General features: G+C 37.1%; 1 protein-coding gene across 1 annotated transcript in view; it reads right to left on the bottom strand.

Moving 5' to 3' along the window:
- The window catches only part of ANO3 (anoctamin 3), a 231,181-nt gene that overhangs the window by 55,345 nt on the left and 158,498 nt on the right, over positions 1–17,338 (bottom strand). The window contains exons 14-16 of the mRNA XM_040258914.1: positions 5,657–5,739; positions 5,101–5,241; positions 4,420–4,584 (exon numbers count right to left, since the gene is read on the bottom strand). Coding sequence (XP_040114848.1) covers positions 4,420–4,584; positions 5,101–5,241; positions 5,657–5,739 — 389 coding nt within the window. The remainder of the gene's footprint in view (positions 1–4,419; positions 4,585–5,100; positions 5,242–5,656; positions 5,740–17,338) is intronic.

The following is a 17,338-nucleotide window of genomic DNA, read 5'->3' as shown; positions in this document are numbered from 1 at the left end:
TTACTCCCTGGAAGGAAAGTTATGACCAACCTAGACAGCATATTAAAAAGCAGAGACATTACTTTGTCAACAAAGGTCCATCTAGTCAAGGCTATGGTTTTTCCAGTGGGCATGTATGGATGTGAGAGTTAAAACTATAAAGAAAGCTGAGCACTGAAGAATTGATGCTTTTGAACTGTGATGTTGGAGAAGACTCTTGAGAGTCCCTTGGACTGCAAGGATATCCAACCAGTCCATCCTAATGGAGGTCAGTCGTGGGTGTTCATTGGAGGGACTGATGTTGAAGCTGAAACTCCGATACTTTGGCCACCTCATGCAAAGAGCTAACTCATTGAAAAGACCTGATGCTGGGAAACATTGAGGGCAGGAGGAGAAGGGGATGACAGAGGATGAGATGGTTGGATGGCATCATTGACTCGATGGACGTGTGTTTGGGTGGACTCCGGGAGTTGGTGATGGACAGGGACGCCTGGCGTGCTGCGGTTCATGGGGTCACAAAGAGTCAGACACGACTGAGCGACTGAACTGATCTGAACTTGTAGGGAAAATGTTTGAAGATAAAAGTTCCTAATTAATTCAAATACAGTTCTGATTGTAACAAGTCCTTCAGTTTAACTGAAAAGATCAGTAATTTTCTGGGTAGGGACTGAGGATTGAACACTGGATCTGGACGCTCTGTAACCAGAGATGTCATGCTTGCCTTCTCAAGCAAAAATTAATTAATCACATTTGGCTTCTTCATTGTCTTTGTCTGTGGAATATTGTTCATCTTCAAAAATATGAGCCCATTTCAGTACTTAAGATGTATTTGAAGATCGGTAGGTCTCGGGAACAAATTGCCAAATAAACACAGGAACACAGGGTACGTTTTCGAAGGCAATAATAATTGATGGGGGGAATGGAGATTAACAGACATGAAACAATTAACATTGATTATCTCCAATGGGTACAATTAGTTTATGGTAGGAAGAGAGGAGACTGGCATTTTGGATTGAGAAAAGTGACTTTCATCTAATATTTTAAATATCCTTATACTGTCAGTAGTTTTATAAGAACAATGTGGTTATTTTATAGTCAATGCTAATAAATAATGGATTTTAAAAGGGAGAAACTAAAATTAAGACATATAAAAGAACAAGCCTACTGAAATTACCATAGTGTAATGGTATGATTTCTGTATGAAATAAGTAAACATTTCAATTTTCTTATATTTAGACATATATTTGATGAAAACACATAATACAACAACCTATATGTGATTCATTTTCTCTCTACCAGCACTATGAGTATATACACAGGTATAGGTAGCAGATAATATTTAAAGAACAAAGAGTAAAAAATTATTAACAAACGCAGATATGGCCTGAAGAATTTAGAAGGATCAAAGAAAAGATCATCAGCATTCCTGTATCTTGAACTAAAGGCAATAATCAAATTGTATTATTTGAAGATGAGAAAAATGGAAAAAAATAAAGAAAATGTGGTATTTTGCAGGAAAGGAAATGAGAGTATAAATAGACTTATAAAGAGAAATAAAAATTCAAAGCATTGAACAAATAGGAAGAAAATGAGCATTTATTGAACACTTTTATTCACTAGAAGCAGATTTCATTCCATCTTTCAGTCCCCCTAGGCATTTGTCTTATTACCCTCATTTGTAAGATCAAGAAATTAAAGTTCAAAGATGTTATGCAGGGTAGTCAGGATCACACAGGTCAAGGAGCAAATCTTTGTTTTGCCTGTGTTTAAAGTCCATTACTTTTTATCTGGACAGTATGTTGAGGAACTGACAATACAGACTGATGAAAACCTGGACAGTGTTCAGAGGGGCAGGAGAGAGGGGGAGAGCATCAATGAGAACAGAAGGAACAGAGAGAGAGAGAAAGAGAAAGAGAGAGTGTGTGCGTGTGTGCACGCCTGCGTGTGAGTGTCCTGGGATGCTATGCAGCCATCAGTAAGCCTTTTGTTTACTTGGTAAAAGACAAAATTTTTAAAATGACCTGAAATTGTTACCTAAAGCTGCCCAAGTGGCTGTGGTTTTATGAATGACTCATATACAAAGTAAAAGTAAAGTATATTCCAATTCTGATTTGTTCCAGATTTTATATCATGGTATAATGTATTAAAAGTAAAGACTATTTTTTCTTATTATAAACCAAAACCTACATATAGAGAAAAACATTTGAATGAACAGAAAAAATATTAAACCAAATATTATCCCACTCTTGAAATATAACCACTATTAACATTTTATTGTCATTCTTCAAAATGCAGGTGTGTTCCAATCGAAATCAAGTGAAATTGTATATCCTTCTTACGTAACTGTATGTCATGTACTTAAATAATATTAAATTTTAATACTCAACCAACCTACCAAGATTAGGAAAATGAATCAATTTAAAATCATACTAGCTTATCACGAGCGTTACCTAGAAATAAATACATTAACCACTAAAGCCTTCTTTTCCTTAGGTAAACAATTTTTCTATCACTATCTGCTAGAACAGTTAACATAAGAATGAAAGATATAAAAATCTGTTGTATAAAATCCATGCTGTGAATGGCTCCTCTTTCACTGTGGTGATTTTGTGTAACATACTACCTATACTACCTTTCATAGATTACCACACAGGCCTCTTAATCCTAGCTCTGTAGTCTCTCAATGTTTATTGTTTATTTCAATCCATGAGTCAAAAGCATAAATTAAAATACTGTATGGCTTCCTTGGAGATACAGTAAAAAAAATATTCTCCTTCTACAAATAAACTGAACCTGAAGAAAGCAAACTCCAGTAGAAAATATTAACTTTTGTCCTTGCATTGAAATTTACCCGTTTCTTGAAGTGACTCTTCACTTTCACTTAAGAACTTCCCTGATTATTTTAAAGTTAAATAGAAAATGATTCCAGTCCCTTCTCGACTAACCAAATAACACCAGTGTCAATCAAGTTTGGAGCCAGATGCATATTACTTGTTTATGTTATCAGCATCATGATGTGTGTATTGGTCAGCTCTCTCCATGAATTATCATGTAAATAAATATGAAAGCACTCATACTTACTAAATGCACAATCTGGGACAAGTTATTTAAGCTCTCTGAACTGTAGTTTCCTTATTTATAGAATGGAGAGAATATTGACCTTGTGGTGGTGTTGGAAGAATTAAAGGAAATAAATTGTTCTAAATGAGCCAGTCAATGCCTTCTGTCTTCAGAGAAAATAGGACCCCAACTACGGACCTTGCTAAAGGGGCAGACCTAAGCATAATGTCCTCTCAGCCACAGATATTTGGTTCACAAGTTAATTGGTATATATGATGTTGAACCAATTACATGCACTCTCTGAGAAATTAGCACATTAAAATACTGGATGATCTAACTTAAATAAATTACAGAAACTGAGCAACATGGTCATGAAGTTAGAGTCACCGAAGATAAGAAAAGCCTATCAATGCACCAGCACACCAGATGCTGAAACAGAGGCCATTGTTAGGCAATATAGTCTTTTGCTGATGTGAAAACAAATGCAAATAGAATCATTGTTAAAAAAAAAAAGATAGGAATGGAAGAAAGGAAGAGCAAGAGAGAAAGGAGAAACGGGGAGAGAAAGACAGAAAGATGAAGAGGAAGGAAGAAAAGAAGGGAGGAAAAAATACTTCGTCTCAGAGAGATGCAAATAGAGAAGCTGTTTTCCTTTTCACATGAGGTCTTGCAGGTAACAAGGCTACACTTTCAAACAGAATTTCCCATATCTTTCTAATAAATTCTCAGAGTTTGAATTTGTTGGACTGGTTTTCTAATCTTAACAATTCCTTATCTGAATGAAAAGAGCATAGTATCATGAATAAAAAGAGCATAGCACCATTTCCAGCACACACTAGATAACTTGATGAGTGAAAGCTATCACTAAACCAAGTTATAAACCCAAGACTTCCCTGCTGGTGCAGTGGCTGGAAATCCACTGCCAATGCAGGGGACACTGGTTCGATCCCTGGTTTGGGAAGATTCCACACACACCTGTGTGTCAAAGCTGCTGAAGTCCATGTGCCTAGAGCCTGTGCTCCACAAGAGAAGCCACCGCAATGAGAAGCCAGGGCGCTACCAAGAAGAGCAGCCTTCACTTGTTGCAACTAGATAAAGCCTGTGCAAAGCAACAAAGACCCAGCACACCAAAAATAAAAACAAATCAACTATAAATTCAAAGAGCAAGGAAGACAATACAACTATCATGGATTTTAATTTTTAAAAAAATCATGTAAACCACATAAATGAAATACTTCCTGTTAAGCCAAACTTGTCTTTGCCAGAAATGATACTTGGCCTTATTTTGGCTTCTTTTAAATCCAATGCAAATATAAAGGAAACACAGACCTTTCCTCTATTCACCCACTTGACACCTACTGAAAAATTATAAACACTTACAACATTCAGTGCCATAATGATTACAAAATTGATACAGACTGCAGCAGCGGAAGTTGCAAACTGCCAGTGTTGTTTGATGAAATTCCACTTGAATGATGCAAACTGTTCCATGACAACCAGGCGATACACCACAACGGCAAACACAGCAGTGATCACCAGCGAAATCTACAAAATGGGAGACCGGAAGAGACAGCCACGTTTTGCATTATTCAAAAAATAAAAGCAGCAACATAGATCCAAAATATTGACCCCCAAAGCTAAAGAAATTTACTTTTCCAAGAAGGCGTACATAAATTTAAAATGTCCTTTAAAGAACTGAGTTACTTTAGAGTCAAAATAAACAGTGTAAGACTCAGTTGTTTTAGTGTGATATGTTGTTCAAATCTCAACGTCACATGATTGCTTGGTTTTAAAACAGAGGATCGAATTTTAGGACAACTTACATAATTTCCATTTCTTCTTAGATCTTTTTTTCTCCCAGACAGTATTTTATTTAAAAATATATACAAACTCCTTCTGCAATTACTGCATGACCTGCTGTGATTTTTATTTTGTACCACCAACATACTGAACAAGATACAGTTTCTTACCCCCTCTGTGTCACAAAATGAGTTGGTATTTTAGAACTTCTTTCTAAACCTGGAATCCCACAATATTCTGAGATTGATGGTTCTACTTTACCATGAAGAATATTCCTGAGATAGAAACAAGAAGACGAGTGACTTTGTCTGAGGAAGGCTGATGTGGTTCAGGTTTTCCACTGATAGGATTCACTCGCTCCATCTTGTAATACTTTGCTTCAAACTGGGGACGAAGGGTTTCCTATGAGAAAAACTAAAGTTAACTAAATATCTAAGGCATAAATTTGAAAAATCATCCTATATTGACTAAATTCTTGGAATTTGGCCTACTTCTAAGTCGAGTCTTGGCAAAGAAGCAACTTGTAAAAAACTAGATGCAAGATAATTTCCAAATAAACCCTAAGCTATATTTTAATTAGCATGATTTTCCACGAATGGAATTTAAGGAAACATTATAGAAGTGCTCTGAAAAAAGTATATATTTCATCACTGGTGTCTATTATATTCATAAAATAATGTTGTTAGTAAAACACAAAAAAATCAAGGGAAAACTGAATTGTGTTTAGCTGCTTCTTGCTTAGACATTAAGGCAGTGAGTGATCTCCTACATCATATGTTATTCCAGTTTCTTATCTCCTGGTGTCTTAACATCTTACCTCCTCTTCTTCCCATTCAATAAGGTCCCAAGTATAGGTCAGTGTACTTCTTCTCCTTTTCCAAAACTCCAGGAAGACTGTGGCTATAAATAAGAATAATAATATTACTATTATAATTCTTACCTGAGACATCACATTCTGTCATCATTGCCTTTCTTCTTCGAATTGATGCATTCACATCATATTATTAAATAATTAAAATTAACTACATTTGTATCAAATTCATATAGCTGCAGTTTTTCTTCCCTTACCTTCTTCTATTTAAATTATCAACATGCACTCTCAATAGAGAGTGATTCTTTTTATTGGAATAAATAAGCAGAGACTTTTGTTAGCATGACCTTGATCTTGTGAAACTGGATTGGAGATGAAGCTGGAGGATAAGAGGCCTTCAGTGGAAAAGGGAGCTTAGTTATCAGGGAAAAGCTGGGTTGCCTGTGCATCATGGAGGTGGAAGAACATTTCAGAATAGCTGAAGATGATCTGCCCAGTAATTCTGCTCCTTAGCAACTATGCATTTATTTTTTCACTATCCTGCTGACTATCACACATATTTTCTCAGCATTACAAAAATTTCACAGATGCACATGCTGCATCCAGTCCTCGTACCTTCATGTCTCACGATCATTTCCAGCGGCTTTCTCTTGTGATGCAAATTCAATGGCACAGAGTAACAGAATCACGGGGTCAAGCATGTAACAGTAGTAAGGTTCTATGTGTTCAGTTCACTTCAGCCGATCGGTCGTGTCCGACTCTTTGTGACTCCATGAACCACAGTACGACAGGCCTCCCTGTCCATCACGATCTCAGAGCCCACCCAAACCCATGTCCATTGTGTCAGTGATGCCATCCAACCATCTCAACCTCTGTCGTCCCCTTCTCCTCCTGCCTTTAATCTTTCCCAGCATCAGGGTCTTTTCAAATGAGTCAGCTCTCCGCATCAGGTGGCCGAAGTATTGGAGTTTCAGCTTCAACATCAGTCCCTCCAATGAACACCCAGGACTGATCTTCTTTAGGACAGACTGGTTGGATCTCCTTGCAGTCCAAGGGACTCTCAAGAGTCTTCTCCAACACCACCGTTTAAAAGCACAGTTCTACATGTAGTTTGAAGTTATTTTAAATTTACAAAAAACAAACTCCACGGTGATCAATATATATCACTGACCTTGCCAAAACATCTAGAACTTTTTCTTGTACCTGTTTTTTCCCACACTTGAAGTTTAAGTCTCTTGAGGGCCTTTCCCCCTTAGCATTTTAATGCTTTGCACACTAAAAATGTTTAATAAATGAATCTAATTACTGAACAATTCAGGGATTGCAACTCTAATTCCTGTACAAGTGTTCTTTGCATTATTTCAGAGGTTTTCATGGAATGCTCCATGGAATTTCACTGAAGACATTGGAAGAAAGAGAGTCCCTTGACAGAGAATCCTTTTCTTCATATAAATATATATTGAGCAGTCATGTTAAAATTTTATTTGGAAAAATAACTATTGTTGAAAAAGTTTTAAAAACTACTTCACTATACTTTGAAGACGGGGCGTGGCTAATGAGAGGGGGATCAGGGGCAAGAAGTCAGTTCCAAACACAAATGAAGTTAAGTATGTCTGAATATATTGAGCCCCCAAAATAATTCCAAGTATTATTTTCACCAGAAGAGATAAGGATTTGAAGCCATCTTAAAAGGAGACCCAGTTGAAATGAGATTGTGTCAGAGCAAATGCTTGGCCTCATCAATGGGGACAACACCCAAGAACAACTAAAAGAGTCCTCCATTCCTCAGATATTTTTTCAGCGACATCTGCAAGCATAATGTGCTTTCCCCACACAGCATTGCAACATAACTATACAAGAGGTAGAAACAGAAACCTCACTAAACAGGTTCCACAATTAACAGAAGGGCCACGAATATGGGACATTTTAGATCTCCCTGCTTAGGATAAGTTATTGATTTTCTTGCTAATGCCTTACAGAAATGCAATTAGTAGGGCTTTTTATGCATGAATATCTAGTAGATTAATCAATGGAAATAGCCTATGTGTGAAATAGTAGATTTTGAATATTTGGGCTGGACTGTACTTGACTCAGTCACTACTGGTTAGTTGTAGAACTGGCTAGTCAAGACCTTCTTTTCTGGTTAAATTTCCTCTTTGTCCAAAGACACAGAATCTTTTTCTAACTTTACTTCCAACTTTCCTCTCTTTCTGCCTCTCTAAAAATACTAAGTAAGAAATAAAACAATACATATCTATGTTCTAAAATCATGAGAAGGCCAGTAATTGATATAAGCACTGAAAATCCTTACCAATTTCTAAAATCAGACGTTCTTCCCCATGCGAAACTTCATTGAGAAATAAAAAGCTACACATAAATAGCATCATGCTATATTAAAATATGAGAATCCTTACCACAGTCTTGACCAGAGCAGACTCTTAAATTTGATGGAATGTGTCTCTCTAAGTTAACTCTTCCTGTCACTCAATGTGGTATTGGCATTTGTACATTAAATAGGCACTCAGTAGCACCTGTTCACATTAAAATGGATACTAAATGAATTGCTAAAAAATTAGGTGTCTAACTTGTTAACTTTTTTGCCATGCATTTTTAATAAATACAATTTAATCTTTTTAAAGTTCTGGATTTATTTTTCTCAGGACATTTCTTCTTCTTACCATTCATATATTTGATATAACTTCTTTAATTAACTCTGTGGAATATTTTCTGATTATAAATATAACACCAATGAAAGTAACAGAAACAGCCCCTATCTTACTTCTGAAATCTAGGAATGTCTGCCATTTATAAGGCTTTCAGTAAATGTATGCTGAATGAGTAAATTTAACTGTAGAGAATAGAAGTCACCTACAATTCCACAACCATAAACAGTCACTACTTCAATTTTGGCAATCCCATCCAAAGTATTTTACTAAAGAAGTGTATTTAGGGCTGATATGTTGCTGACAGTCAGAGATACAACCATTTGTTTTTGTTAAGTTGCTAAGTCATGTTCACTTCTTTGCAACCCCATGGACTGCAGCATGTCAGGCTCCCCTGTCCTTCACTATCTTCCAGAGTTTGCTCAGATTCATGTTCACTGAGTTGGTGATGCTGTCTAACCATCTCATCCTCTGCTGCCTCCTTCTCCTTTTGCCTTCAATGTTTCCCAGCATCAGGGTCTTTTCAACAGAGTTGGCTCTTTGCATCAGGTGGCCAAAGTATTGGAATTTCAGCTTCAGCATCAGTCCTTCCAATGAATATTTAAGATTGATTTCCTTTAGGATTGACTGGTTTGATCTTGCTGTTCAAGGGACTCTCAAGAGTCTTCTCCAGAGTCTTCACAATTCCAAAGCATCCATTCTTTGTTTTTGTTTTTCTTTTCTCTTTTTCTGTCATAAATGAACCTGGTTGTTCATTTATGACAGGGAAAAAGAAAAAAAAAATCATAACTGAACCCTCTAAAGGCATCATGGCCTTCACAGGTTGGCCCTTCCTCTCCAGGAAACCTTCACCAGGATGAGGTACAAGTAGCATTAACCCCTGGAACAGCTCTGGCCTCCAGGAAAGTGCTCCAGAACTAAAGTCAATATCCATTCTGATTATCCAGTAAGGAGTCCTAGTTCCAAGCATGGTTAAATATTTGCCTTTTCACCTTATAAACATCCCCCTGGAATTGAATCCTTAGAAATGTACTTGGCATCATAGGTGAATGCCAACAACTATCAAAAAAATTACTATATTTTTACAATAAATACAATTTATCTTCTTGATCAAGTAACAGTGACCCCCAAAAGACCATCTAGGAATGACAATGTGGTGCTGGAGAAAGAGCACGGCTTGGGGTACAGATGGTCTGGTTTTGAGAGCTACCTATATTCTTTTCTAATTATGTGACCTTGGACAAATGAATGAAAAATGATAAGCCTTTGTTTTCACAATTTAAAAACAAGAATAGCAAAATCATCTTCTTAGAGGTGTACAAATTAACCTTAAATTAAGGTATAATTTATAAGTGATTTAACATCTATTACTCATTCATTTGAAGAATATAATAGATCATGTTGTTGTTCATGCTTAGTCGTTAAGTCATGTTCAACTCTTTAAGACCCCGTGTACTGTAGCCCACCAGACTCCTCTAGCCATGGGATTCTCCAGGCAAGAATACTGGAGTGTGCCATTTCCTTCTCCAGGGACTCTCCTGAGCCTGGGATCGAACCCACATCTCCTGCACTGGCAGGCAAGTTCTTTTCCATTGAGCCAGCAGGGAAGTCCCAGAATAGATTATAATAATCTTTTTTTCAACATTCTGTTAGTTATTATACATAGGGAACTTGGTAGACAAAGTTCTTGGTTTCATTGAATAAAGCTATTATATATTTTTCTGTAGGAAACATGCTTTTTCAATTATTTATATTTTGACTGTTTTATAAAAATTCAGTCATATCTGTCATAATACTGCCCATCTTTTTCTGGTGACCCAGCAAACCGTTTATATTATTTTTTTTCTTCTTTTGTATTTAAGACAGTAAAGCTGCCTCTAGAGCAGAGGTCCCCAACCTTTGGGCCACAGACCAGTACCTCCTGTCAGATCAGTGGTGGCGTCAGATTAGAAATCAATGCATGATAAGTGCAATGCGCTTGAATCATCCTGACTTCATTCCTCTGCCCCTGGTCCAGTGAAAACCTGCCTTCCATAAAACTGGTGACGTGCAGTGAAGTCAAAGCTGTCAGTCATGTCTGACTCTTTGCAACCTCCTGGACTATACAGTCCATGGAATTCTCCAGGCCCGAATACTGGAGTGGGTAGCTGTTCCCTTCTCCAGGGGATCTTCCCAACCCAGGGATCAAACCAGGGTCTCCTGCATTGCAGGCAGATTCTTTACCAACTGAGCCATCAGGGAAGCCCATGAAACTGGTCATTGGTGCCAAAAATATTGGGGACCACTGCTAGAATAAACAATTCAATTCAAAATTATTTTTGAGAGCACAATGTCTATTATTAGAGCACACAAAGAAGAAAAAGAAAATGAGTTGCATCATAGTCTCAAAGAGGAAGAAGAAAACTACCATTATAGAGCACTTTCAAATTTCCAGACTTTGTGTTAGACATATTTTTAATTAGCTCCTATCATTTCCACAACAACCCAGGTGAAATAAAGATTATTATCTCCTTCAGTAGAGCAAATCGAAGCTCTTGGAGATTAAGTTACCTGAGGAAGTCACTTGGCTGAAATTCAGATCTAACCCAACCACTGACCTTTCTCTATATTAAAGGAAAAATTATTGCTAAACATGGTCTGATACAGAACTTTTTGAGCTACATAATCTGCAACATCCTTCTGGGAAGAAATTAGCATCATGGACAAAATGTTTGAGCAGATTTCTAATAGACCGAAATGAGATTGAGAGTGACCTATTAATCAGAAGTCTAGAGTCTGACACCCTTTTTTTTTGCCTTTGGAGTCTAAAAATGATTACTAACAATTTTCTTAAAAATGTCTCTACCAAGATAGAAATCTTTGCATTGGTCTTTTAGAAGACTTTTCCTTTGCAGTCAGACTCAAATAAAAATCTGACACGTTATAACTTAATTGTCTGAAAAGACTATTATTTTTCCTTTAATAGACCACCGTATCTGAATTTGTGAAAACGGACATGCAGAAGTAAGTATAATGCTTTTTGGTTCACACTTCAAGCAAACAGTTAGTCCGAGAATAATTAAATTGCTTCTACTTACAATTTTGATGTGTCTAATAGTTCCCTGTAGACATAGCCAGAATCTCTGATTTTTCCAAATATGGCTGAGGGAGTGGCCAAGTGTTTTTGATAGCTAAGGATTGCAAGGTTTCAATAATTGGGGATACATTTAGTTTGCATTTAGTGAGATATGTTTACATGATGTGCAGGCACTTCCAAGTGTTGTTCAATCATTGCCAGTTATCCTAATGTAGCAATGGCTTCTGAGGTGACTCCTCCAGTTACACACTGACTCTTTCAGGTGGCAGGCTAGGGATGTATGAAGAGACGCATATGCTCTATGGCAATGGAAGAGAAATAAGATCTAAAATATATGGGACCAGAAACTACTCCATGGGAATTATTTCACAACCTTTAAGTCATATATGAAACACACTAGAGATTTTCTCAGAGTTCCAACGATATTAAAAATGCACATGGCATTATCAATTATGAAGTTGAAATAAGCCTTTCAAAACTGCCAATAATGGGGACTTGCCTGGTAGCCCAGCAGTTGAGCATCTGCCTTGCAATGTAAGGAACAAAAGTTTAACCCCTGATCAGGGAACTAAGATCCCACATGCTGTGGAGCAACAAAGCCCCCGCACCTTAACTGGAGAGTCTGGGCACCATCCTCAAAGATCCCACATGATGCAATGAAGATCCCATGTGCCACAGCCAAGACTTGAGGCAGCAAAACAAATTAATAAATCTTTTTTTAAAACTGTCAAAAATAATAAAATAATTTTCAATTAATTGTGCTAGAGGAAGAGGAAAAACTGAATGACTTCTCCATTCCTTCCATGAAATATCTTTTTAAACATCATACACAGAGATTGGGATTCCCTAGTGGCTCAGATGGTAAAAAATCTGCCTGCAATGCAGGAGACACAGGTTCAATCCCTGGGTCGGGAAGATGCCCTGGAGAAGGAAATGGCAACACACGCCAGTATTCTTGGCCTGGAGAACTCCATGGACAGAGGGGCCTGGCAGGCCACAGTGCATGGTGTCGCAAAGAGTTGGACACGACTGAGTGACTAAAACATGCAGAAATAATAAAAAAAAATGCAGATAAAAAGTAAGACAAAAAGCATTTACAGAGATATGTTATGCAATTAATTAATTAAAATATTATTACTTCTATGGATTTTGATTTTATGTAGCATTTGACATTTTTAAAATTTGTGAAATTTTGATATCTTTATTTTGCATTTTTTTCCTAAAGAGAGCTTCCAAAATTGTGTATCTCCTCCCAGTGAATAGCTATTGTGCATCAGACACAAATGTTCCAGATAGCCTGTTCAAATGTTTTACACATACTTACTCACAAAATCCTCAACAGCTCCATGTTCAAGAAATGAAGTTATTGTTGTTGTACTAGTAATGCTGCAAAAGTTCAAAAAGTATAGTAGACTTGTCCCCAAATGAACTGGACCCTAGAAGATCAGCTCACTGTGACACCTATGGCAGGGTTATTGGTTTAAATTATTCATTCAGAGAAGAGCATTTACGACAACACTAGGTGTTTTTAATAAGGATTCTCTCCTGATGCAACACAAAACTGCCTTCCTTTTACTGTAGCTAGGAGCTTATAGAACTGTCAGCTTAGTTAAACCTAACATGCTTTCATTGTTCTCTGCAAAATGTTTATATTGCTCCTAGTCCTCTAAACAGATGAGAAAAACACTTGTCGTTGTTATTTTTTGCCCATGAACTTAATGTCAAAATCCCCTTTAGGTGATGAATAACCTCTTTTTCTTCTGTCCCTGCTTTTGAGCCAAGGAACAAATCTGGATTCTTAAAGTATATAGACCTAGCCTAGGTATCTCATTCTCTCTTCACTCTGCTCCTCTCCAGGTCATGGCTCAGTGCTGAGAACACTCAGCAAATAAACTCTTAAAAACTCTTTTGTTATGAGGTTCAGTTCAGTTCAGTCGCTCAGTTGTGTCTGACTCTTTGTGACCCCACGGACCGCAGCTTGCCAGGCCTCCGCTGTCCATCACCAATTCCCAGAGTTTATTCAAACCCATGTCCATTGAGTCGGCGATGCCGTCCAACCATCTCATCCTCTGTCGTCCCCTTCTCCTTCTGCCTTCAATCTTTCCCAGCATCAGGGTCTTTTCAAATGAGTCAGCTCTTCACATCAGGTGGCTAAAGTATTGGAGTTTCAGCTTCAACGTCAGTCCTCCCAATGAACACTCAGGACTGATCTCCTTTAGGATGGACTGGTTAGATCTCCTCGCAGTCCAAGGGACTCTCAGGAGTCTTCTCTAACACCACAGTTCAAAAGCATCAATTCTTCGGCACTCAGCTTTCTTTATAGTCCAACTCTCACGTCTATACGTGACTCCTGGAGAAACCACAGCCTTGACTAAATGGACCTTTGTTGGCAAAGTTGTGAGGTTATTATTTAGTTACTCTAACTTTTCAAACCAGAAAGAAACAAATTAGAAATGACAGGATTTTTAAATTATCCATCTTGATTTTTTTAAAGGCAGAATTAATAAATCACTCAGATCTCTTCTTAAAGGTAGAAAAATAAACTACAATATTGTCAATCTGCCAATTTTGCCACTTTATTATATTTAAAACCAGTTGTAACTTGATTTAATTAAATTATATCAAAATACATCATATAGTTGATAAATTAGGCAATGGCCATCTAAAGATTCTATAATGAAATTACCATCTTTAAAATTATTATAGACACCATTGATAAGCCCTTATTTAGTGTCAAGCAACACATAATACTTTACTTACCTTATCTTTTGGTTCCCCATTGTCTAGGATATCTACCTAGGAGGTAGATATCCTGTTCTGTATTTTACAAATGAGAAAGTAGTCTTTGGATATGACAGTTCAGGTTACAGAACCAGTAAGTAGCAGGACCAGGATTCAACAGAGAACACAGCCAGAGAAGGAGCCACAGAGATCTCACACCAAATAAAGATTCGGTAGGGCCACCTGATGCTAACAAATCTACTGTAGTAACATACAGGGTAGAGTATGAGCACACCTGCAATGGTAACATTCTGAAGAAAGTAATATTTACTTTTGAAATGTTTCCATCACATTTTGGCAAAAGCTCTGAAACCCTCTCCGGCTTTTTTTTTTTTTCCTTTAATGGAACTAGAACAGAGTAAAACTGTTACTGTGTCAGGCCCTAATTATTATAGAAAAATGCCCAATAAAATATTCTGAATCTTTAGAAATTAGTGGAAAAGTAACGCATTAAATCAGTGGTCTTCAAAATTTTTGTAACCTCAAATAAGTTTATAGAACTATGTATCATATTATATATATTTAAGACTTATGATCAACCTAAATAGCATATTGTAAAGCAGAGACATTACTTTGCCAACAAGGGTCTATCTAGTCAAGGCTAGGGTTTTTCCGGTGGTCATGTATGGATGTGAGAGTTGGACTGTGAAGAAAGCTGAGCGCTGAAGAACTGATGCTTTTGAACTGTTGTGTTGGAGAAGACTCCTGAGAGTCCCTTGGACTGCAAGGAGGTCCAACCAGTCCACCCTAAAGGAGATCAGTCCTGAGTGTTCTTTGGAGGGAATGATGCTAAAGCTGAAGCTCCAGTACTTTGGCCACCTCATGAGAAGAGTTGACTCATTGGAAAAGACTCTGATGCTGGGAGGGATTGGGGGCAGGAGGAGAAGGGGACGACAGAGGATGAGATGGCTGAATGACATCACTGACTCGATGGACGTGGGTTTGAGTGAACTCCGGGAGTTGGTGATGGACAGGGAAGCCTGTCGTGCTGTGATTAATGGGGTTGCAAAGAGTCAGACACGACTGAGCAACTGAACTGAACTGATGACATCCAAAATTTATTTACATCGTATATGTTAATTGTGGCAAATGATGCAATTTCCAGTGAATTATAAAAACTGACATTTTAAAAGACAACTTTTATGTTGGTCTTATATACCTAATTCATATCCCTTTAAGATATATACTTTCAGAAGACTCTACTTATCTACTGAAACATTCTAATGGTTCCATTTTATCTTTAAATCCAATTCTATTCTATTTCTACCTCAGAATATTATCCTTTATATTTATGCCTGAAAATGTTTATTGATTACCTTGTCATACTTCTTTGAAACAAAAAAATACAGACAGAAATTAAAATAATTAAAACAATTTTAAACATCAGAATGGATATAAGTCTCTTTAAAACACCTGGATTATCACTTCAATTAATAAAACAATAGAATTCATTCCAAAATTTAATAAATATGAAGCTTAAAATATAAAATTTATTATAAATGCTTCTCTTAAGTTGTTAAGTCAATGGTCTTTTTGTTTTTCAATCTATCCAGGTATCCATGGACATCTACTACTTATTACAATCAGATAGGTTTCAGAATCAACTTCATTTTAATTTCTTGTTTTTATAAGGATGTTTACTGAGAAAACATGTTCCTTTAAATGTGTAGATAGGAATGCAACAGGTTTTGTTATGGTTATGTAATTCTTTTCCTTGAACTATGCCTGAATTAAAGTTTGTATCTGACATGTCCAATTTATAAGCTTCATCAGATCCCCATTTATGCATGTATGTATGCCATGAATATGCTATTTCAAAACCTCTGCTTAACAAAAGGCATTGTCCTTAGCACCAAAATAGAGTGTTTAACTTTCCAAGAAGTTACAGTTAAATGAAGATCATACTATAATACCATATGACTTAGGAAAAAAAAAAAAAAAACTTGTATGCTAAACAAGTGTTAGCACTCATGAGAATCATCCCTTTACTTTTCTTCTAACAGAATACTAAAACAGCTGTTATCCCAAAGAAATTTTCCAGTCGTCAATTTCCATTGTACTTGTAAAGAATATCATTGACATATCCTCAGGTAACATAACCATGATATTGGTGGCTCAGAGGTTAAAGCATCTGCCTGCAATGTGGGAGACCTGGGTTCGATCCCTGGGTCAGGAAGATCCCCTGGAGAAGAAAATGGCAACCCACTCCAGTATTCTTGCCTGGAGAATCCCATAGACGGAGGAACCTGGTGGGCTACCGTCCATGGGGTCGCAAAGAGTCAGACGCGACTGAGCGACTTCACTTTCACTTTACCTTATTTTTACTCAAAATTTTTTATTCCTTAAAAAATCTAGGTTTCTCTGGGGAAGCAAAACATAAATTCAACATAGAACCTGTTTTAAGCTCATAACCTGCTAATAATGAATTTAACCTATGGAAACAAATTCCATACGTGTGATGTCAGTACCACACATGTGACACAATAGGGTTTGTAAAATAAGATACCATTTTGGACCTAGAACAATATTTCGGTTTTATCTGAGACACGGTGCCAAGCCACATCTGGTTCTGCTTTCAGATCCATCAGTAACAATAATGTGACTTCATGTTCTGGAAACTCCACTGGTGAGTGGTTCCACCATTTAAGACAAAGAGGCAGTAGTTCTTCTTCCATTATGTATTGTGAGGTTTAATTAATGGGTGTAAAGCAATTGGAGAGTGCTAGATGAAAGCCTCCATAGAAGGTAAGTAAGTACAACACAAATCATGTAAGCATTGCATAGTATGTCATCTCAGCTGGTTTGGCGGATGAAATTGTTGGGTAATTGTCCCTTACTGTTGAGCTCTTCAGGTCCAAAATGGGATAGGTCTTACCTAGACTGTGGTACACCTGGAAATCCATCTCAGCAAGACTTATTTGTTTGGCAAGAAATTACTTTTTAACTCCAACTCAAGTGCTTCCATAAAGGTGTCTGATCACAACTACGTGAGCTAAGTAATAACTGAGGCATTAAATTTATGCATAGTTTTCCTTTTATGACTTTGCTTCCAGATGTGCTCACCACAGGGAAGGTAAACAAGGTTTATCTCTAGGGTCAGGTCTACTCAATTGGTTAAGGTTGTCAGGAGGGCAGTAGTGAAAAGGATTCTGAGGCCACAGCTAGCGT

The sequence above is a fragment of the Oryx dammah genome, unplaced genomic scaffold (genome assembly GCF_014754425.2).
Source record: "Oryx dammah isolate SB20612 unplaced genomic scaffold, SCBI_Odam_1.1 HiC_scaffold_17, whole genome shotgun sequence".
Classification (NCBI taxonomy): domain Eukaryota; kingdom Metazoa; phylum Chordata; class Mammalia; order Artiodactyla; family Bovidae; genus Oryx; species Oryx dammah.
The sequence above is the reverse complement of the archived record's forward strand: the minus strand, read 5'-3'. Positions and strand labels throughout refer to the sequence as shown.